At 40.1% G+C, this 22207-nt stretch overlaps 2 protein-coding genes across 5 annotated transcripts; both read right to left on the bottom strand.

The window, feature by feature from the left end:
• Positions 1-333: 333 nt before the first annotated feature.
• LOC119025906 (CD209 antigen-like protein E) lies at positions 334-8452 on the bottom strand. Its single transcript, XM_037109922.1, has 7 exons — positions 8401-8452; positions 7586-7706; positions 7372-7461; positions 6349-6501; positions 5096-5238; positions 3748-3857; positions 334-2589 (listed from the first exon to the last, which is right to left on the bottom strand). Exons 2-7 carry the CDS (start codon positions 7653-7655, stop codon positions 2436-2438), a joined length of 720 nt encoding a protein of 239 aa, XP_036965817.1. The 5' UTR covers positions 7656-7706; positions 8401-8452; the 3' UTR covers positions 334-2435.
• Positions 8453-9784: 1332 nt separating this feature from the next.
• LOC119025658 (CD209 antigen-like protein C) lies at positions 9785-22068 on the bottom strand. Of its 4 annotated transcripts, none has more exons than XM_037109444.1 (9): positions 21986-22068; positions 21505-21562; positions 19590-21359; positions 19098-19235; positions 18902-19003; positions 18324-18491; positions 15581-15723; positions 13829-13932; positions 9785-11681 (listed from the first exon to the last, which is right to left on the bottom strand). In XM_037109444.1, the coding sequence occupies exons 4-9, from the start codon at positions 19165-19167 to the stop codon at positions 11507-11509; spliced, it is 762 nt and encodes a 253-aa protein (XP_036965339.1). In that variant the 5' UTR covers positions 19168-19235; positions 19590-21359; positions 21505-21562; positions 21986-22068; the 3' UTR covers positions 9785-11506. The 4 variants fall into 4 exon arrangements, with proteins under 4 accessions (XP_036965339.1, XP_036965341.1, XP_036965342.1 ...); XM_037109446.1 differs by having other exon boundaries at positions 19098-19192; XM_037109447.1 differs by lacking the exons at positions 21505-21562; positions 21986-22068 and having other exon boundaries at positions 19590-21422.
• Positions 22069-22207: the final 139 nt, after the last annotated feature.

The following is a 22207-nucleotide window of genomic DNA, read 5'->3' as shown; positions in this document are numbered from 1 at the left end:
ATCCCCTTCGATTAGACCAGCTGTGGTTTTATGTCATCCAGAGATGTTGATGTAAATGAAAATGATGATAAAGTATAATTAAATTTTTGTGTTAAATGAAATGGCATGTGGAAAAAGAGTTCAGGATCTGCTTTGACTACAAAAACACTGATAGTGGGGGCGGCTGTAGCTCAGCAGGTAGAGCAGGTCGACTAGTGATCGGAAGGTCACTGGTTCAAATCCCAGCTCCGGGCAGGGCTGAGCTGCATGTCGAAGTGTCCTTGAGTGAGATACTGAACCCCACGTTGCTCACTAGTGAGGGCCCTGCGATGAGCTGGCGACTTATCCAGGGAACACCCTGCCCTCGCCCTGACACAAGGCTGCAACACCCCGCAACCCCATGGAAAGGGATAAGCGGTTCGGACAATGACATGACATGACACTGATAATGATTATCTACCAGTAGGGAAACAAGGTATTGACCACTTAGAAATTCTGCCAACCTCAAATCTTCACAGTGGCACACACGGTGCTGCTGACGCACCGAAGGTGGCACAGCAGAATGTGAAAGAGGATTTTCCCTTATGAACACTATAATGGAACCCAGAAAAACATGTGGGCTATGACCCGAAGAGACAGGAGGGGCAGAAACTTGAACTGAATCCAATTTGTAAAGTTATAAATGAAATTGTGTGCTGATATGTGGTTTGATGTTTTGACACGCAGATGTATGTGTGAGATGTAAATAACTATATGAATTGATGGTGAGGTGTAAACAATGCAAATATTTCATGTGTATTGAAGAGATGGAAATAAATGTTGCTAATATGTGAACTGATTATGTATATTGTGAATACGTTTTACAAATTACAGTGTAGATTGATGGTGAAATGTAGGCTTAATAAGTTACCAATATGTGAATGTGAGATATAATCAAGAAGGCCATAAGTTGTTAACATATGTATTACGCTGATGGTGCAAGAAAACCCCAAAAATAGTTTGAGAGATAATAGCCGCTGAGTAAAGAAGGGGTCCCCCTCCTTACAAAAGCCAATTTAACCACTGGGGATAAGCGGTTACGGACAATGACATGACATGACATGTATGAGTAGGAAATGCAGAGCTCATGGACAGAACATGGACAACACAAAAGTCAATCATATTCATTCATTATTGTTACACACATTGTCAAGAGAAAACCACCTATTTTAGAAAACAGTTGGTTTCTTTATAGAACATTGGGGGAACAACCATAAAAACATAATGTGTAAAAGCGTCAAAAAGATATTTTAGAAGACATAACATTAGAAAGTCTATAACGTGGTTTTCTTTAAAGGAGTAATTTAAATCGTTAAAGACACATTCTGATCTAACACGTCATTAAGTATAACAGAGCATATAAATGTAAAAATAAGTGTTGGCTTTAACAGAGCTATTTGTAAGAAAAGAGCATGATCACTGCGCAGGTGTTCTTTGGGCTCATCAAAATAAACTCTGAAAAGTGCAGCCTAGTAAGACACAAACACAAAACAATGCTGATGTGGCAAGTTTTTATGGAGCATGCAATTCATGTTACTTAAAGGAGACCTTCGGTGGATTTCAACATGCAGCTTCATTGCTCAAGCTACCCTTGACTTGCCAGTACCGAAGATGTGAACACTTTTGGTGCAACCATTACAGGCTCTGTGAACGGAGAGTTAGCATTGACAGCTAACAGCATAGGGTGAGAACTTTACACTGTGTTTTAAGTGTCTTAACATGCTCCACATCTCACCCCAAAAGTTATGCAACATCAGCAGACACCTTACAACGCAGCACTGTAGCATGTATGACTCAAAATGAATACAAAAGTAGTTAAAACAGTGTGTTTGTGCAAGCAGCTACATACATGTTGACATCCCTGTCTTCCGGTAGTCCAAACTAGTCGATCCATTGAGTGTGCGCTTAATTTTGCAGGCAGAAATGTATTCCAGCATTTTAGTTTTTCTGTTCATAACGTACATGTCCATGTTACAGCCTGTCATGACCCATGAGCCTTACAATAGCCTGTTATGAGTCTATTCGCTTTGCACTGAGAGCTAGCTTGTCTGCGCATGTCCTTTAAGAACAGAAGAAAGAATGAACGTTTGGTAAATGTGGCTGGTGGTATCTGGTAAGCTCAAAAACAGTAGATCATGTATGGCTGCTGCATGATCAGTTAATCCATGGACTCAAGAGAAAGACCTGAAGTTATCTGTAAGCCCTACGTCTGAACTATTGGCGATCACAAGCAGTTTTTTAACAATACGCTTGCTGGCAATGACAGCGTCAATGATACCCCCTACGTGTAACTTAAGGGGATTCATGAAGAAGAAATGAGCCACCATTTGTTAGTTTGATTGATATAATGATAAATGATTTTCCTTATTACTAACTGAGCCATGATCTGAAGGTACTAATCTACATATGCCCCAGTGCTAAACCACTTTCTCACAGATCCACCTCAGACTGGTTTTACAAGACAAGTCATTCCAGTTCAAGTGACTGCCTCCAATAATGATATGGGCACAGTCCTCGTGTCCAAGTGTGTGATGTCCACCACCATTATCAGGCTGTGATGTCTTCCAGTACCTAACAGGTCAACAAACAGGACAATGATGGCATTGTTAACATGAATGCAGTCTGTTACACATTCTGGTCAACTACGTATATATTCTCTCCTACTCCACTGTCACTGCCATAGTGTGTGCGTGCCCGGGATGGAAATTAGCACCCGCCACCAGCCAAATGTGGGTGAATTTGTGTGTTGGCGGGTGAATTGAATCAGTTTACCAGCCACTGTAGCAGGTTCATTCCAGTCAAATCAGATCCAATTAATCTTAACGATCGATAGCTTGGTTAAGGCATAACAGTGCACTTTCCACAACCCCAGAGTTAGATCTGCTCAAATTATATGTTTCTGATTGGATCAAAGTGTCAGTTGGACTTCACTAGCAAGCATTCACTTTGACTCTTCACTGTCACTAATTATTACTCTGCACTCCGGTCAGCCGAGCCAGCCGTATTACTGTATGTCTGTGGAGCTGGCTACCCTGTTGCTTGGTGAGTGGGGAGAGAGTGGGGAATGCCCTCAACAGCCTGATGACTGCACAGCTGGAAAGATGGCACCATTATTTAGGAATGCCCACTCAATTGCTAAAAAAGGAAAGCCATTTAACGACTTCAAATGGCAATGCACGTAAGTTATGTTTGTTGACTCTATGTATTACTGTTAATTGGATTTAGTGAGTTAATGTCATTCTCGGTTGCTACTAAGCTGGAAGCTAGCTAAAGATTTCTTCACAAAGAAATCTTTAAGATTTCTTCACAAAGAAATCTTTAGTCCCGCACCATTAAACAAGTTCAACAAATTGTCTACAGAGGGAGAGGAAGGTCTTATTTTTCATGTCACAGATGGCCACTAAAAAAGTGATTCATCTATTATAAACTTATAAATTATAAACTTGTGACACTCCGGCTAAGCTCTCAACGCTTTACTGAAAATGTGACCTATCGGGGTGTTTTGAAACTGCTGTGCTTATGGATTTTATCAGTGTGTGTCAGTATGGTCAGAAAAAGATTGGGTTATGAGTTTTTGTTCAGTTACATCTCTAAAGCTCTGCCTGCCCAGATATGTTGTATATGCTAAAGAGGCCTAATTAAGAGAACCATAGCACCATATGGCAGTTATAGTAGTTATTGTATGTTAACAAGTATGTTGAACAAAGATAAAGCTCATTTCTGCCTTACTGGAAAGTCACTGGAGTTCGATCGATCCATGTCCAGGCCCCCTCCTTCACTCTGTCAGTCATACCAATCCAAGCCATAGTTTTTTCCTTGGTAAAGTTGGAGAGGAATGTCTGTTCAATAAAGACATAGTCACAGTGGTTATATTTCAATTTTTAATAATATTTTTTGTAACTTGATCGTATCAAGATATTAAATGTAAACAGTGAGAATTAAGTTGTACTGTGTGTACTGTGTGTAAAACCTGCTGGCTATCTATGTGCGTTTCGTGTTTCCTTGTGTGGTGAAATGTAATCATGTTGTCTGGTTTTGCGATCAGTTTTCACAGATGCTAGTTGGTTGTCTCAGGGGAGTGCAATGTCAATCTGTCTGTCAGTTCATCACTCTGATCCAAACTGAAATATCTCAAAAAAACTATTGAATGGAGCTCTATGGAATTTTGTACAGATATCCATTGTGCCTCGAGGATAAATCCCACTGACTTTGTAATTTTTTGTTTGTCTGGAATGAGTGGAATATCATGAACATAAGGGCAGAGTCTACGCTGTGATGTATCTCAATTTACTTGAAAGATTGGCACAATGTATGGTCAGGACATTTATGACATTTATTTATGCGAGACAACGTGGCCTCCCTTCACTGCATTTATATCACAACACTGCTGTTGTTTGAATCATCTGCTGGGTTGTGCACTAGCTTACGTTGCTAAGGCTAGCAATCTTACCTAAATATTAGGGCTGCAATGCTTGCTGGGTGCAGACTGTGGAAGTTTTTACATTTTTTTTTACATTAAAAAAGAAAAAAAATCCACAAACTGGCAACTACCAAGGCTGCTAATGCTGATGAAACACAGATATCATGTGAAATATTATCAATATGACCTTCAAGTGATCCTTTGGCCTGTCATGTAGTTGCAAGGATGATTTTTGAGCTATTTGTTTGTTGAAATATCTCAGCATATAGATAATGGATTAATTGTAATAACTTTGATGTCTCAACTTTTTATTGTGGGCCATCATCAGAACCATATGACATTTTACAGTATTTTGGTTTTTGACCAAAAACCTTAAAAACTACTCGCATTCTCATCAGCCTCAGTTTTACTGTGTTTAGTGTTAATTAGAAAATGGTAGCATGCTAACATTGTAAGCTAAAATGGTGAACATGGTAAAAATGATAGATGCTAAACACCAACATGCTAACATCATCACTTAAAGCATGTTAGCATGCTGGCGCTAGCATTTAATTTGCATGGCTAAAGACTGTCAGGTGAACAAATGTGTCTACATTTAACATTTATGAAGCTCTCTAACACTCATTTAAATATAACACGAACACACATGCACCGTACCTGTTCTTCAGCACTGTTTATCACCACCAGATCTGCTCCTCTGTCTATGCAGTCGTCTCTGCCTTTGTCCCAGTTGCCAGACTCACCAGAGAGGAAAAAACAGGCACAATGGAACATCTTCCATCCTTCAGGACAGGAACATCCTGTAACATAAAACACTGAAATGTTAAACATTAGATACGATTGATCAGATAAATCCAGTTGCAAACATGCACATTTGGTACAAAGCACAGTGGTGGCTTCTTATTTATGTACACAAATCTCATCATTACTAATTGTGGCTACATCAGAGCAAATACATTGAATGTAGGTAAAGCAAGTCATGAGACATGAGCAAGTCCCTGTGACTCTCCCTCCTGAGTGTCAATTGCCTTTTTTTGTTTCTCTTTCACAAATCGTTGAAGTATTAGACCGAAACTGTTGGGGGCAAATGATGGGATATGATGTAGCAGAGTTATACTTTCTATTTCACACAGTCTGGCTGCTATTGACCCTTTCCCCCCCTTTCAAAGCACAGTCTGGTAGAGTTTTGCTGGCGTGTTAGCTTGTATTTAGTTTGCAGATCGTTTGAGAATCAGTGCTGAGCATTACTTTATCATTATGGTTCATGGGTTAAAGATATGATATGTAACACCTCTGCATTGAACGTCTAAAAAAGACAAGACTTTTAAGTTGATGAGTTGTGTACTATTATCATCCCAAATGTTCAGAACCAGAGAAACACACAAGGTAACTGTGTGTTTAAGACATGTGAGAACAAATATGTTTTACTGAACTGAAAGTCAAGACGCAGTAGGACTATGTGCTTATTCACACCTTTTACTTTTCATGCTCAAGAGAAAATGTCTGCAGTAAAACGGAAAGGCAAGTTGATTTTAGATTAATTTTGCAGAACTGAGAACAAGTGTTGCTGCTACAGACAATTTTCACATTTGCACTAACTTGCTGCTGCCTCTTCACCACAGTCCAACCTACCTCAGTGCTACTTTGCACCTCTATTAATATTTTATTTGATTTATTTAGTCTATGTTTGTTCTGTCTGACTTGGTTTGGGTCTGTGTAACTAGCATGCTGGCGTCTGTACTTAACGTGCTGACCGTGTTCTTTACTTGCTGACTTGTTTTGTGTTTGTGTACAACTATTCCACATGCATTTAATTGCCGTCCCGGGGATAAATAAAGTATTTTGAATTGAACTGAATTGAATAGATGACAATGAGTGCACAATGCCAACGCATACTCAGCCATACTCACTCGGCTCTTTGGTCGTTTCTGTGATTCTGTCTTTGAGCAGGTCTCCATTTTCAGTCAGGCAGGGAAACGTTGTATTGCTGGCTTGGAGACACTCAGTCAGGTTGTCCCTGATAGTGGACAGATGTGCAGCCGAACACCGTTCAGAGGCATAGTCTGAAATAAACAGAGGCACCAGCAGTATGTTTATATCAGCATCTCAGTATCAGATACCAAATAATGACAAACAGCATGATATGTGTGTTAGATTAAAGATGGTTGAGACTACTGTGAATCTCCTACTGTATACTGTATGTGATTTTTGATTTATTAACACTGATAATAACTTTATTTACTTCCTCATTATATAGTGCATGTAAAACACCTTGTCTATCAAGTAATGCAACTCTTTTGACATTGAGTAAGATAGTGTACATGTACAGTAGTTGATACAATTTGTTCTTGTTTCAAGAGTCAACAGAAATTTAAATACAAAAAGAGACTTGTTTCCTGAGCACAAAACACTTGTTGTATCTGTGTGTTACGTGTAAAAAGTTACCTGCAATTACACAAGTCAAAATGTTCCTGAATTCTGCTTGATGAACAGTGATCAGAAATCCAGTTAAATTACACATAGCCAGGTTATACAGAGCTGGCCCTCTGCATAGGCTGTATAGGCAACAGCTAAGGGTGCCGTCATCCACAAGCCACAATGGGGGGAGGAAAAAAACCCCAAAAAGAATATATATATATATATATATATATATATATATATATATATATATATATACACAAATTTTTTTACCAGTGCTGTTACTACTATTATTTTGAAATATAATATAATCCCACAGCAACATAACTATTGTGCGTATTAAAAAAATGGAAAGGCCTTTTTTTCTGGGTTACTGGCTCGTTGCACTGTAGCTGCCTCCTGTGGGAGGCAGGTATAGTATGTTTTTTTAAAAAAAACTAAAATAGACATCTTAATAAAACAGGAGCATAATTATGCACCTGAGTTTCAGATTTCCGAATGTGGTTTACACTCACAGGCGACGCCGAGGCTGATGAGTCCAGCCAGAGGGACGACACAGAGCAGCCCCAGACAGAGAACCACGGCTCCATGAAACCTCCTGGGACCTGAACACAGAGAAGATACTTGGATTAATAAATCATACAACTGTAATCAGATGATTATCACACAATAGATGATAGTATACGTCCGTTTAGAGATCAACCACTCCATCTGAATGACCATGCTTACCTCTCTGATTTGTTGAAGGTCGCGGTTCGACAGACTTGATAAAACCACTGTTAACATAAATTTCCTCCATCGCTCATAAGGTTCACAACTCCTTCCTTAAGGTTCAGCTCTGCAACACAGACTACAGCACATATAACTAACGAAGGTTCCGTTGGTTTCAATTTCACAGCATTTTAACTTTTGAGGAAGTCACGGGTTTCAGAGGTGCTACAAGTGTTTTTGTGTGACAATCATCTACCACCTCTTTGAATCAAGATTATCATTAGACCAGTCATCTCCTGTGGCATGCAGCTTAGCACAACAGCTTGAGAAAACTGGATGAAAACGAGGGGTGAGCGATACTGCAGATCGATCCAATACCAAGTAGTTACAGGGCCAGTATTGCCGATACCAATACTATTTACTTGAAAATTCCTGATCATCAAATGATTTTGTACGTATGCCTTTAATTAGTTGATCATGATTATAATGATAATAAAATACAGGACAAGGATTTTAGCCAAATAAGAAGATAATATTTAACATAATTACATCTATAACCTATCTGCATGTAGCCTAAATAGGAACACTAATGTTCCTGCAACAGAAGGGTTATTACATTCGGCCATATTCATACTTCAGGTTTGAGGTAGGCTATATATCTTAATATAAGTATATATTTTTGAGTTCCGGTAAAACAATTAAGATTTATTTCAACTGTCTGAATATATGATAATAGTTTAATCACTCTGCAAAAATGACATATCTGACCACCAATTACACTTTGAAAAACAACATTAATGCTGGAAATAACTTTCACTTCTAGAAATTGCTACCTGGATATTTCTGAGGTTTTTGTTGAAAGGCCTCTGTCAGTCTCTGTGCCAGGGGTCTGGTTCGGGTCTGGGGAGCTCCCTCCTCCTTCTCCTCCCTGTGTTTGCTTTGCAGATCTGCGTTAACTTTTGGGTGTGCTGCTGTTAAATGCTTATACAAGTTAGTGGTGTTACCACAGAAACGCATTGCTTTCCTGCATACGTCATAGGTGGCAGTTTCTCTGTGTGAAACTGTGTGAAGGTGCTCCAGGTGCAGGTGCTACATATATGGGTGCATACATACACACACATATATATATATATATATATATACACACTTTTCAACTTACTGTTCATTGTTGTTCTTGTTCTGTCAAGTGTTCATGTTTACATCTATGCAAATTACGTGCTAAGAAAAAAATGAAGTCAAATTCCTTGTACTTGTTCACATGCTTCGACAATAAAGCTGATTCTGATTCTGAAATAACTCCAAACAGCACTCCTTTTCCTCTCCGCCATCATTAAGGGTCGCCAGTCCGTCTCTGCTCTGGCAGGCGGTGCAGGAGGGGAGGGGCACAGTGAGGCTGAGTGAGCGGACTGAAAGTGGTGGAGAGGAGCGCTGCGCATAAGGACTGAAGAGATGCTGCACTCATACAAACTCTGAAGAAATACGAGTGATTTGCTGAACTTATAGAAAAGAAGCTACAACAATTATATCGATCTCATCAAGCTAGTGGTGATCTGTCAGATAGATAATGTTAGCCGTTTACAGAGATTGCTAATATGTATCTGAATGAATGAGCGAGTCAACAGGCAATAAGATGGCAAAATTATAGGTGATTAAGGATGTTGCTTGTGTAATGACAATTTGGGGCAAAATAATACTTTTTGTTACAGATGCAAGTTCATCATCAGATACTTTTGTCTACAACCAGCATCAACACATGTTCCTTTTAAGCATGAGCACAACTTTTCCTCTAACTTTACCTTAACCGAGAAGTTTTGATTATCTAATGTTACAAGAACGGCAGTCTCTTCTGTCAAAGCTGCATTTGGTCTGTCAACACCTGCCTCACCTTAGTCATGATTTTCACCAAAGACTGAATCTGATAAGAAATGCTGTGAGTTTGTTCCTGCTGATTGTCATCACACACCTCACACGTGTGTCTAAGACTTAGACACACATCACATACACACGTCTTAGACACGCGTCACATACACACAGGTCACAAACACACACAATATACTTTAACTTACTTTTATATATCCAGTATGATCTGTTGTCTGCCAATGTTGATAAAAATACATCAAAGTCAGTTTAACCTCTTGTAGTGTAAGTGTGTCTGAGAAATGATGACAGAGCTGTATGACAAATCATGCTATTGTATTGTTATTTATTGTACAATAAGGTACTTCAGCCTTCAAACAACTGAAAACATGTACAGTTCTAAGTGAAGCAGTGTCACCTATTTTAATCACCAATACTAACTCAATGCACTACTTAAGATATGTGTGACAAACTCAAAACTCAAACTGAGAAAAACTGTACAACCATATCAGTCCTCATCAGACACTGTGTGGCATTTCACCACTTCCTTTGGTTGTGTGTCAGGCCTCAATCAAAGATCTCACCGCCTTTCCTGGCCTGTACCCTGATCATACTTCAACACCTCGTCTCATTTGTCCAGTTAAAAAAAAACATCTTGCAGACACAAGTGTGAGAAAAAACAAACAGCATTATGGTTTCCCCTAAAACACCTTTTGGTGATACACAGTAGTTGAATAAGAAGACAACACTGGGCACTGAATTCAGCAAATGTTATTGTTTGAACAGCATTTTAATTGTCATCAAATTAAGGATTTTCTTGACACTTTATTTGTGATTTTCCAATAATCATATAAAACAGTCATATTCCCTGGCTTACAGATAACCATAGAAAACAATCCCAACAAGAAAAAAACAAAGACAAACCAAACCCAAAATCAACCTGACAAACTTGTCACAGCCAACGGACAGACAAAAAAAAAAAAAAAATACAAGTGCACCTAACATTCCTTATGACAGGAGTTCCAGTACCAGACCAGGTAAATTGATCACGTAAGTTCCATTCCACCTTCCATTTAAATAAAATCAAGCATCTAGCTAATAAGGAGGGAAAGGCAATGACCCTCTGTAAATGAAAACCAACCAAAAACAGCAACCAAGGGAGAAGGTGAGACTTTATAAGCATAAGCGTTAGAGATGACTTAAAAAAAGGATGACCAGAAAGGAATAAGTTTTGGACAAGACCAGAACACATGATAGGAGGCGTCTGTTTACATCTGTAATGTAATGGGTCTACGTTTGGCAATATTCTTCCTAATTTAGCTTTCAAGAAGTGTAACCTATGTTACACTTTAAACCGTATTACAGGATGTCTGGAACCTAAGGTGTTTTTAACACATTAACACTTTTTATACCATGGTCTGGGGGAGTACTCGATTATGGACACTTCAAAGGGCATTATCCCGCTTATGTCATGGTCACTTGCCAAAGAAAAGAAATTTAGACCATTAATTTATGGTTTTCTGTGTTCATTTTGCCCGTTTAAAGTAGTTGATTTGCTAAGTCCTTAATTTACAGCCTGCTAATTATGGTGTAATGTGGGAAAATTACTTAGAAATTATTTTAAAAAATGATATAATGCATTGGTAAAAATTACCATGAATTACAGCAAGTACTTGTGCTTGGTAATTCACTATAAGCATTAGGTTGTTATGTTGTGTATTGTCACCAGAGTTAACCAATTATTATTTTGTGGAATTTATAAGTGTAACATGAGCTCTTACAGGAACTTACATGTGATTTCCATTTGATAGAGAACGACACAGTAACCTTCAATTCAAATATCTTGTGTACCGTATCATCACCTTGAAATTACAAATACATTAGGGTACTTACACTGAAAGTTCTTGGCTGTGTCGTGGAAAATGGATGCATCATTTATTTTGTGCAACAGGAATTTTGACAAGATGTGCAGACCCTTCAGATATGATATCAAACAACGTTATTATTAGTATCTTCCTATTAACAGCTTGTCTTAATGATAGAATAAGGTATATAAATGCTAAATGCTCAAGCTAAGTATTTTCAAAACTCATGTAAATACAAAGGCATTTTGGCACAGATCCACTTCAGAGACTTATCACACCGCAGATCATTCCAGCTTTCTTTGGCATTCACACCAGATTTGATGTGTACACAGTCCTCCTCACCCCACTGTGGATCTCCACCACCATTATCAGGCTGATCTGATCTCCAGTACCTGTCAGGGCAGTGACAGAGAGAATCATGACACTGTCTGCCTCTGTCATGAACACAAACCTGACACAACATTTCATCACAGAGGTCCATCAGCCTCGGAGAAATCTCATTTTTCTGGGTCCTGTATTGTTAGGCAGTCACTCCCACATCTTTTAAATGTCTCATTTGTAGTGTTTTCTGAAGATTTTCAAGCATTAGTTGTTCCAGAAAGTTCCCCAAAAAGCATTATGTTTACAGTCAACATTAACGAGACCCTCGAGCAAAAACAGGTGACTTCTTTAAAGACTAACAAATTGTCCAGTGGTAGGTTGTTGGGCTGGACACATGGACCAACAAAATATCAAGCCTTTGTAGAGGCGACTGCTGTTTTTCTCATCAAAGAATACACTGAATTCATCATGTAATTTGGACTTAAGTCTTCGTACTGTAATGACAAAATATGCTAAACCGCTGCTCTATAGGGCTATCAAAATTGCTCCAAAATGACGAATATTTGCTCTAAAAAAACCCACATAGGTTCAAACAATTCAGATATCTATATTTGTGCATCATGTCAATAACAGGGGAACAAACTAATACAATCAGACATAACTACTTGCATAGGTATTTTCAGGATACAGTACCTCGGTTCCAGTTCTTGACTGAAGCCTCTCTGTGCTATCAACAATAGTGATGGGTATCATGTCCTTGCATATGAATGAAGCAAGTTTATTTCGTGTGCACCTCTTGTCTTGCTGCAGAAAAAGAGCTTGTGGTGGTCAAGACGTGGCTGTTTAGTTGGAGTTCCAGACATCATGGCATGGTCATTTGGGTTCACATTTGAGACGTGCTCTCATGTTGCCAGTGGTGGAATCGTAAGCTAACTGTAGCTGACACAGCTTGCATACAACTTTATCTCGAGGCTCTGCATATTTGCCATCTACTGACCAAAGTCAGTCAAATGGGGCTTTTCTAGGTTGCTTGGAGTCCAAACCACTCTCTCTGCTGCCGAGTTGGGCTCTGAACTTTTCGTTTTTCTCCCTGCCATCTGCTTCTGCCATGGTTTTTGTCACATCTCACTTTCAGCAGTGAGTGACGCTTGCAAGTGCAAGTGTTACCTGCCACTTCGGCCTTGTCTGAGAGTGCAACGATCTAGAGACACTGGGATCCTCGGGAGAGACTTGTCTTTTGTTTTACAGTAAATCCTGAGTATACTGTTGATAAGAACCTGTGTGCTTATTTTTTAAGAGCCCTAGGGCCTCAAACCTAGGTGGCGTTGTCAGCTTTTTTGCTAAAACATCTTTTTTGATCATTTTAACCACTTTTAGACTGCTTTTAACCAACGTAGCAGCCGCTGATGTGCTTTTTCCAAGTTAAATATTAATTTTCACAATTGAATCTTCATTTTTACTTAATACTGAAGATATATTTGAATTTAGAATATTTGATGACAGCCTTACTACTCTGCTCTGCTCATTGAATGAAGAGCCAAAAAAGGCACTGAATGCTTTTCTTAATGGAAAGATATTTTCACGCTTCTCTCTACTGGCTCTGCTGGTGGCAGCTCTGTTCTGACATTAGTTTCTCTTTCATCTTTCACTCAATTAGGACTAGATGTGCTGCAGTATAAAACCATTTGCCACATTTGGAAGAACTTTTATTGCAGATTTGCACGATGCAAAGCAACTGGCTTAAGTACCTAACTTTAACTGCAGTCGGTTGGACTGAGAGAGAGCGAGGATCAATGAAGTGGAGCTCATCTGTTGGATCTGATCACACAGGCCTTTGCTCCCCTGGTGCCTCAATGAGCCTTGGCTGCCCGTGACCCTGTTGGCGGTTCACAACTGCTCCTTCCTTAGACCACTTTGATGGATACTGACCACTGCTGACCAGGAACACCCCACAAGAGCTGCAGTTTTGGCGATGCTCTGACCCAGTCGCTGACCCAAACTCGCTCAAATCCTTACGCTGCCCATTTTTCCTGCTTCTAACACATCAACTCTGAAGACAGCATGTTCACTTGCTGCCTAATATGTCCCACTGACTAACAGGTGCCATGATGAAGAGATAATCAGTATTATTCACTTCACCTGTCAGTGGTCATAATGTTATGCCTGATCAGTGTATGTGTGTCTATATTTAATTCAAGTGTTGAACTGTTTGCCTTACCCCACAGTCAGTGGAGTTCCATCTGTCCATTTCCAGGTCCCCTCCTCTTCTCTGTCATTCAAACCAATCCAAGTGGCTTCTTTGATGGTTTTAGAGATGAACTCCTGTTCAGGGTGAAGGAAATAAAGCCATCAATTCAATGATATAATAAATATTATTACTGTAATCTGATCATCATAGCTAATACACAGTTCACAGCGGCCTCCTCTACTCCCTCTTGCCTCCAGCTCCAAGGAACTCTCTTCTGGCATTAACAGACTCTCTCAATTCAGGTTCTGACTGACTCAGGTGCTGACGATTCATTGACTCTGAATTCCCAAGCTAACATTCTAACGCTCCCTTACCCCAGGACGTTTTTGCAAATGAAGATAGATTACTTGCTTGTATCATTCATTGTAGGCTCCTTCTTTCCGGTAATGATACAGAGACATTTCATTTTTTTTTTTTTTTTTTGTTATCCCTTAACTTCACTACCCAGTCTTATTAGGTCTCCTGTGGTGTAACATTTTCAACCCCCATATTGATTGGTGAGCCTCCAGGAGAGTCAATTTGAGTATATTTTGTCATTCCCATGCCTTCACTCTGCTGCCCTCTCCTGCTACCACTCCACTACTGCCACCCCTGAACACAATGACCTTCCCTCTGTTCCTTACCACAACCTTGGTGATGTATTTAGAAAGGACTGTGCCCCATTCACACTGCTCTGTGAGTGCGGGGATCCTGCGCTAATTCTCAGCACCGTCTGTATGAAAGCATCTGTCACCGGCAAAAATCACCTGTGTGAATTACACAGCGGTGTGTCTTTACGTCGGAGCTGCTTGGCTCGGTGTGAACAAACAACGGCTTATCGACTTGTGCACATATTAGAGAGAAATGAGTGGAAGACAGGGTTTAACACTCCTCTTGGCCAATTCCCAGAGTACCCAGTCATGCCTCTTGGTCTCACCAATGCCCATGCAGTCTTGCAGAACTTGGTCAACAATGTTCTCCGCTATATGCTGAAATGGTTTGTGTTCATTTATTTAGACAATATTCTCATCTTCTCCCAGAGTCAGAAGGAGCATATTCAGCATGTTTAGTTTTCCAGAAGCTTCTGAAGAACAAATTTCATGTGTCTCTTTCACTCTCCATCCCTGCGTTTCCTGGGTTTTGTCATTGAGTGAGGGCAGGCAGAGTGCAGGCAATGCCTGATTGGCCAACTCCTGACAACCATAAGCAACTTCACTGTACCCTTAATTTTGCCAACTTCTATCGATGTTTCATCTCTGACTACAGCCGTGTTGGGAGCCTCCCTGACTCAGCTCACCTCCACCAAGCTGAGGAAGCCTTTGTACATCTAAAAAAGAATTTCTCCTCTGTTCTGGTGACACCAGAGTGGGAGCCGCCCTGTCACAGGGATCACCTGCTGACATTGGCAACTGTGAGTTACTGGCCGTCGTCCTCACCCTCCAGGAACAGAGACATTGGCTGGAGGGAGCTGCACATCTTGTCCTCATGTGGACTGAACATAAGAATCTCGCCTATGTGCGTTCTGTCAAGCGGCTGAACTCCTGCCAGGCTCGCTGACTGTTTGTGATTTATGTCGGTGTGATCTCTCTGTCTCAGTAATTTGCTCCTTTACTTTTTTGGGGGGCAAAAACTAAAGAAGAAGGTAAGAAGCCATGCAAAGTTTTTTTTTATTTACAAGTCACAAATTTGTCTCAGAGGACTTTACAATCTATCGAGGCTCTAGAAGGAAAAACTCCTCACTACCTGTTCTTCATCAGTGTCAATGGTCACCAGCTCTGCTCCTCTGTCTCTGCAGTCTTGTCTGCCATTTTCCCAAGAATCAGTCTTAGTGGAGAAGAGATAGCAGGTGCAACTGAACATCTGCCATCCTGCAGGACAAGTTCTCTCTGGAAAAAGCATCAAACAACGTGACATTAAAAATCTGACAGGAATGCTGTTTAACTCAGTTGGTAGAGCAGGTGTCCCATGTCCTCACCGCAGCAGACCAGGGTTCAACTCTCGGCCTAAGGCCTTGGCCTCTCCCCCTCTCTCTAAAGGGGCATTCAGACCAAACGCAATAGATGGGAATTGAGTGGCAACTCTACATTGAAAATCAATGTAAATGGCGCGATGACACGCAATTCAGGCGGCGCGAATAGAGCGTCTAGCGTGGCGCGAATGAAGCGTTTGGAATGTCTGAAGCATCTGGGGCATCGGGAGCGTGTAAAGCAGCTGAAGTGACACGAATAAAGTTGAAAATATCTAACTTTTCAGGCAGCATTGCGCCGTGACATCCAATCAGCGACGAGTTCAAGCCGACAACGTCACTTCCCTCACGTACGGTTGTTTACACTCAGACCAGCATGGAGGAGAAGCTAATTGTAGCTGTGTGTGGGCACAGACCCGAGCTAACAGGTCCTCGAACTGGGCTCCGGTCAGCCTGAGGTACCGCTGGAACCAGTCGTCATCCAGACAGAGCTCCTGGAGGAGACAGTGAAATTCCCCCAGCTCCGTGTCTCCAGAGGACTTCATGAACCCAGACACGACGGCAGGTGGTTTCTTGTACAGCAGGTACAGTGCACACTGGTGATGTCAGCCATGATCAACGTGGAAAGAGAGCGGGTTGAGAAATACCGGTTCAAAAATGAGCAGACAAGCGCGTCATCTTTTTTTCCCCCTGAGCGTCAAGCGCGATAAGCGCGAATGACGCGAATAGTCCAAAATGATCAAGCGGCGCAATATTGTATTTGCTTCTGTCCCATTTGGTCTGAACGCCCCTTCATCCTGTTTCCTGTCATATCTTCGGCTAATCTATCAAAAAAGCCAAAAAATAGTAAGAAAAAAAAAAACAGCTAAGGTCCATGTTGTTCAGCTTGGGAGGATGTAGATTAAATTCTTGTTCTTTGGATGAAAATGTTAACTGTGCTAATTGATATTTATTATATCATGGACTATGAATCAAAACCAGGAACAAAATAACTCATCATTAAAAAGAGATTGATATTTTTAATAACAGTAATGTTTTGAATGGAGGCTGATCTCTTCTCAAGATCTGCACATAAGTCAGTAAGATGTGTTGAAGAGCTGATCCAACCTCTTTCACTGTTTGAACTGTAAAAACATGTTAATTCAAACAAATCTGTTTTTTTGCTTTCTCAAAAACAAACCTAAACTATCACCTTTGAAAGGACTTTAAGCTCAGTGCTCCGATGTTTTTTGTCTTGGAGGGTCGAGCCACTGTATGTTCAACAATGCTGGAAAGATAACACGTTAATTTCAATTAAATGATTACAGAAAAAATGACCTGTTAAAAAAACAACTGCAGATGAATCGTGCTCTATGACCTCCCTTACCATTATAACACTGAGGTCCCACTGGAGTCCCACTCCAGCCAGTGTTTCTAACTGTCAGGCTGTTAACATTCTTTCTCAAACCAAGAACAGGTTGTGGTTGATTACAGGTATTATACCATCGCTACCAGATGCTGTTGTTTCTGCACAATTAAATAAAAGACCTAATTAATAATTAGCATGGATAGCAATAGCATGGATATTAGCATGGATATTAATACCAAGCCACAATGGAGTAGGGCTACATTAAAACACCCAGATTCAACTGTTTACAGCAGCAATGTCTTGTTAAATTATTGTGAAAGATTGTTTTTTGCCATCAGTGGACAGAAGGTTAAATTATAAGCTCCTGTTAAAGTTTAGAATGTTAATTTATCCATTGTTTCACCGATCTACCAAAATACATTTGCAATGAATTATTTTTAGATGCGAACAGCAAATATTGGCATATGTGGTTAATTTTGATGAATTACTCACAAAGATTGTAAGTGATGAAATATTTGTTTTAAATTGCTTGACAGCACTAACTATTAAGACTATTTCAAATCTAAATTGTTTCCCCTGTGGTGTTTATGACACAGGGTGGAAAAAAACATTTGCAGGGGGCAAATCTTTTGGATCTTTTGTTTAGATCACTTGCCTCTCAGGTCTTCTGTAGAAACAATACTTTTGTGCTCCTTCACGATACTTTCATTAATATTTTTTCCACCTCGATTAACTCAAAAAGTAAGGCAATAAGGAAAGATCTTCATAGAGCAAAAATATTGTATTCCACCCTAGAAAAGGCTGCACTTTCATTAGGTGGTTCACAACCTTATAGGGAAGTGAAAGTGTCAAGCTGAGGAAGGATCCTGTCACAGACTCAGTGGCCACACTGAAGACATAGCATTTAAAAAAAAACAAAAAAAAAACACTATAATATGGAAACTATTAAGATATCCAAGTAAAATGTAAAATATATTCCTGTTTGAATGAATTGAAAGAATACATAAATTTATTGGTACATGAATGTAATTGACAGAAGTGAGAGTGGGATACAAGTGTCTGATCAGCACAGTCTCTGTATATAGGTGTTCTATAAATGAGGCCGTGGCAGCTCCTGTCCTTCATGTTAACAGACAGCTGTGCAGAACACACACAGGCAGGCGAGCACTCACTCTGTTTGGACAAACTCTGAAGTCTGTCCAGCTCTTTGGACACTGAAGAGAGGTTGGCATTCAGCAGGTCTCTCTCTTCAGACACAGAGGACAGCTTGTCATTACTGGCCTGGAGACGCTCCGTCAGGTTGGCTTTGACAGTGGAGTATTCTGCAGCTAAATCCCAGTCTGAAATTAAATCAAGATTCACTCATGCATTGATACCAATACTGACTAAAGGTTCTATATTTGAGTCAAAATCATCCTAATTTGTCCTGACAGAGGAAGATGTTCATTCTGCTCATGCAGTCTATGAAATATCAACCTGAGGGCTGAAATGAACTTGAAGTCCAAACAGTGATGTACAGTCTTTATAATAATATGCTCTGATGTTTCCCCAGCAAATATCTAAATACTGAGCAACCTGCACCTGAATTCAAACATGGTTCAGCTCTTCATCATCCACAGATGTTCAAATATGTCATTTTGCTGCGTTAGCTGCTGGAATATATTTACCATGGCTGTAAAATCATATTCATAAAGACACGTGCATCTCTCACAAGTTCACCCCGACACTGACTGATGAAAAACAGACTCACAGGAGACACCGAGGCTGATGAGTCCAACCAGCAGGACAACACTGAGCAGCCCCAGACAGAGAACCACGGCTCCATGAAGCCTCCTCTCTGAGCTCCTGGGACCTGAACACAGAGAGGACATGATATCATGATCATAACACAGGATAATACACAACATCAATATGCACAACCCATGTGTGTGAGTGAGCATTCTTACCTGTCTGATTTGTTGAAGGTGTTGGGTCGACAGGCTTGTTGTAATCAACATTTGCATAGATCTCCTCCATCGCTCAAAAGGTACCCAGCTCTCTCCTAAACGGTCAGCGCATGTATATGATGATGGTGGATTCAACGTCTGTCAGTGTTTTCAGGAAGTCATTGGTTTTTAAAGGTGGTGAAAATAGTTTGCACAGGAAACATCCACCACCAGCTCAATATCTTTAAGTTCCACATCTGTGTAATGGTACAGTGCCACATGAAAGTTTGTGAACCCTCCAGACAGTCACTGTTTTTGTAAAAAACGTTAAAATAACCATATTAAACATACATTAAAATCCCAATTTGTAAAGCAGATATTTAAAATAATGGACACACACACACACGAGATATGTCTTCATTATTTAATTCAACAAAAGAGATTTATTTCACAAAAATGAAAATCTAACGTGCAAAAGTAAGCCATTACTCTCTCACTCATTCAGTCTCTCACATCTGCTTATGGGGATTTTTGCTCCTCCACTCCTCCTTGCAGAACTCAGCCAGTTGAGAGAGGTTGGAGGAACATGTGGCATGTACCAACTTCTTCAGGTCTCGCCACAACATTTCAATTGGAGAAGAGTACGAATCCCATTTCTCTGAAGCTATTCCTTTGTAGTTTTGCTGGAATGCGTTGGGTCATTGTCTTGTTTCACAATCCATTTTCGCCCCAGCTTCAACTCCTTGACTGATGGCAGGAGATTCTGGTCAAGAATTTGTTGACAGGCCTGAGAATTCATGGTTCCCTGGATAATATGGAGTCATCCAGGTCCAGAAGCAGAAAAGCAGCCCCAGACCTTCACATGACTCATCTGTCCAGAGAATGGACTTCCAAAAGGCTCTGGTTTATCCAAGTGCTCTCTGGCAAAGTTGAAACGGTCAGCTTTGTTCTTTTTTTGAGAGCAGAGGCTTCCTTCTAGCAATCCTCCCACAACTGTCATGGCTATTCAGTTTTTGTCCGATTGTAGATACATGCACATTTGTCCCAGATGCTGCCTTATAGCCCTCCCAGACTGATGGGCTGTCACTACTCTCTTCGGCCTGTCCTCTCGGCCTTGGCTGTGTCTCAATCTTATTGTGACTGTGGAGACATTATAGACTATTTTTACTTTATACACATAAATGGACCAAGATGAACAGATTCAGATCAGGCTGTGATCCCTGCTGTATTTCCAGACTGTAAAGTCCAATTAAACATTTGAATAAACGTGGTTTGGTTGTTCACTTACATTTGCACGTACACTAATTCTGTATAAAATGTAGTTTATGGGCTTCTTAAACAAGTCCCACTAAAGTACATGCAATTGATCAACATAAATCTGACATTTCATATATACAAACTGGTGATGATAAAATAAGTACATCATGGTAAAACAGAAACATCTAAGATTTTTTTTTTATTCATTTCTTAATTTTGAAATGCAAAGAAATGGCCACAAGTTAATTTTAAAGACTGTGTTCAATTCATTAAATGTTAATTCCATGTATAAAACTGCAAAAGTAAAAAAAAAAACAAAAAAAACCCATAAACTGCTTTTATTTTAATTTGGTACACCTCCTATTAATTATTTTTCCATTTTAAGTCAGCTTCTTCATGACACTGGAATAAAATTAGACATTAAAACTGTAGATGGTTTAATTACTGTATAAACATGTTTGTCTTAAGGAAACATCTGATCACAATCAGCTAAAGACACAGCTCAAACGAAGTGTCAGCAGCTCATTAGAAACATGTGAAGTTGATATCCATCTTGAGAAAAACAAAAAGAGAAGTGGTGTAGCAGCCTCATAGTTCAACAACAATTTGTTTCGGTTCCTTGAGCTGAATCTTGTCAAAGCACACTGCCATTCCAGAGCAGCACAACACAAATCAAATCCAGGATTTCAAAACAGACCAATTTGGTGGCTCATTTGGAAACCTTTGCTTATCTTTAGAACATCTCATTGAAATGCATTTCTGAAGACATGTTAGGTGAGAAATATGCCAGGCAGTTGCAGAATCCGTCTTAATTCTGGCTCAACAGTGGTTTGCTTCTCAGGAGTCTCTAGAGAAACTGCTGCTGGATGTTGCATAAAGTAGCGTAGATGCAAATGAGATGCAGGCATTACGGCACCTTCTCTTTTGAAATGGCTGCTTACACATGTGACCGGTGTGCTTCTGCGTTGTGTTGGTTTGAATGATGCTGTGACACCGGGACCTCTTTGGACATGATCCCCGTTTATTCTGACAGAGAGAACAACAAGCAGATCCTCCATGTAAATAATACTGTCCACTCAAGCTCCTCTCCCACAGGAGAATTGTACCAAAGGGGCAACTACATAGTAAAAATATCTTACAGTGAATAAACCACATATTCAGCAAAACATACCTGACTGAAAGATTAACAAGCAGAACCTCTATGTGCATCAGACAGTCCACTGCAGCTCCTATACAAATAAAATAAAAACAAACCCAAAAGTTCGTTTTGTCATGACTTTAAGCGAGCGGCTTTCAACTGTTAAAACTACTATTTTTAAATGCTACTCTGTTGACATGTATACATTATTAGACAGGAACAGACATAATCACAACAACAACATTGAGACTGTCAGGTTGGGGTAAATAGGGAAGACTATGGAAGGGGAGGTGGACCCAAACGCAGTTACACAGGAGGCAAGATCAGGGGAACAAAAGGCGAGCTTTTATTTAAAAGCTGTTTACAAAAACCAAAAGCAGACAAACAGGGATGAAAAATAAAGTAGCAACCAAGGACGAAACAAAGCAGCAAAGCAAAAATACAAAGTTCAAATCAAAGTCAAATGTCAAATCAAACATGGAAAAAAAAAAATGCAAAAAAATTCAAAACCTACCAAACAGGAAACAGGAGCATGAGCGTGAGCGTGAACAACCAAAGACAGAATAGAAACAAACGACAAGCTGACAGGGAGTGAAGGAAACACACAGACTAAATACACAGACACTAATGACATGACGAGGAACAGGTGAGGAGAGAGGGGAGGGAGGAGGCCAGGTGTGATAACGAGGGCGAGGAGCACAGAGGAACAGACCAGGAGGGAACAAGGCTGACAGAC

Source organism: Acanthopagrus latus, chromosome 9 (genome assembly GCF_904848185.1).
Source record: "Acanthopagrus latus isolate v.2019 chromosome 9, fAcaLat1.1, whole genome shotgun sequence".
NCBI classification, from domain to species: Eukaryota; Metazoa; Chordata; class Actinopteri; order Spariformes; family Sparidae; genus Acanthopagrus; species Acanthopagrus latus.
This window is presented reverse-complemented; position numbering and strand designations above follow the sequence as displayed.

What these genes read in the sequence shown, in the direction of transcription:
- LOC119025906 (XM_037109922.1), bottom strand. Translation starts at nt 7,655, where the DNA reads ATGGAGGAAATTTATGTTAACAGTGGTTTTATCAAGTCTGTCGAACCG. An exon ending in CATCAGCCTCGGCGTCGCCT is followed by an intron (nt 6,502 to 7,371) that starts GTGAGTGTAAAC and finishes TGTTTATTTCAG; the next exon opens with ACTATGCCTCTGAACGGTGT. An exon ending in TAAACAGTGCTGAAGAACAG is followed by an intron (nt 3,858 to 5,095) that starts GTACGGTGCATG and finishes TTTATTGAACAG; the next exon opens with ACATTCCTCTCCAACTTTAC.
- LOC119025658 (XM_037109443.1), bottom strand. Translation starts at nt 19,154, where the DNA reads ATGCAAATGTTGATTACAACAAGCCTGTCGACCCAACACCTTCAACAA. An exon ending in CATCAGCCTCGGTGTCTCCT is followed by an intron (nt 18,492 to 18,901) that starts GTGAGTCTGTTT and finishes ATTTAATTTCAG; the next exon opens with ACTGGGATTTAGCTGCAGAA. An exon ending in TTGACACTGATGAAGAACAG is followed by an intron (nt 13,933 to 15,580) that starts GTAGTGAGGAGT and finishes CACCCTGAACAG; the next exon opens with GAGTTCATCTCTAAAACCAT.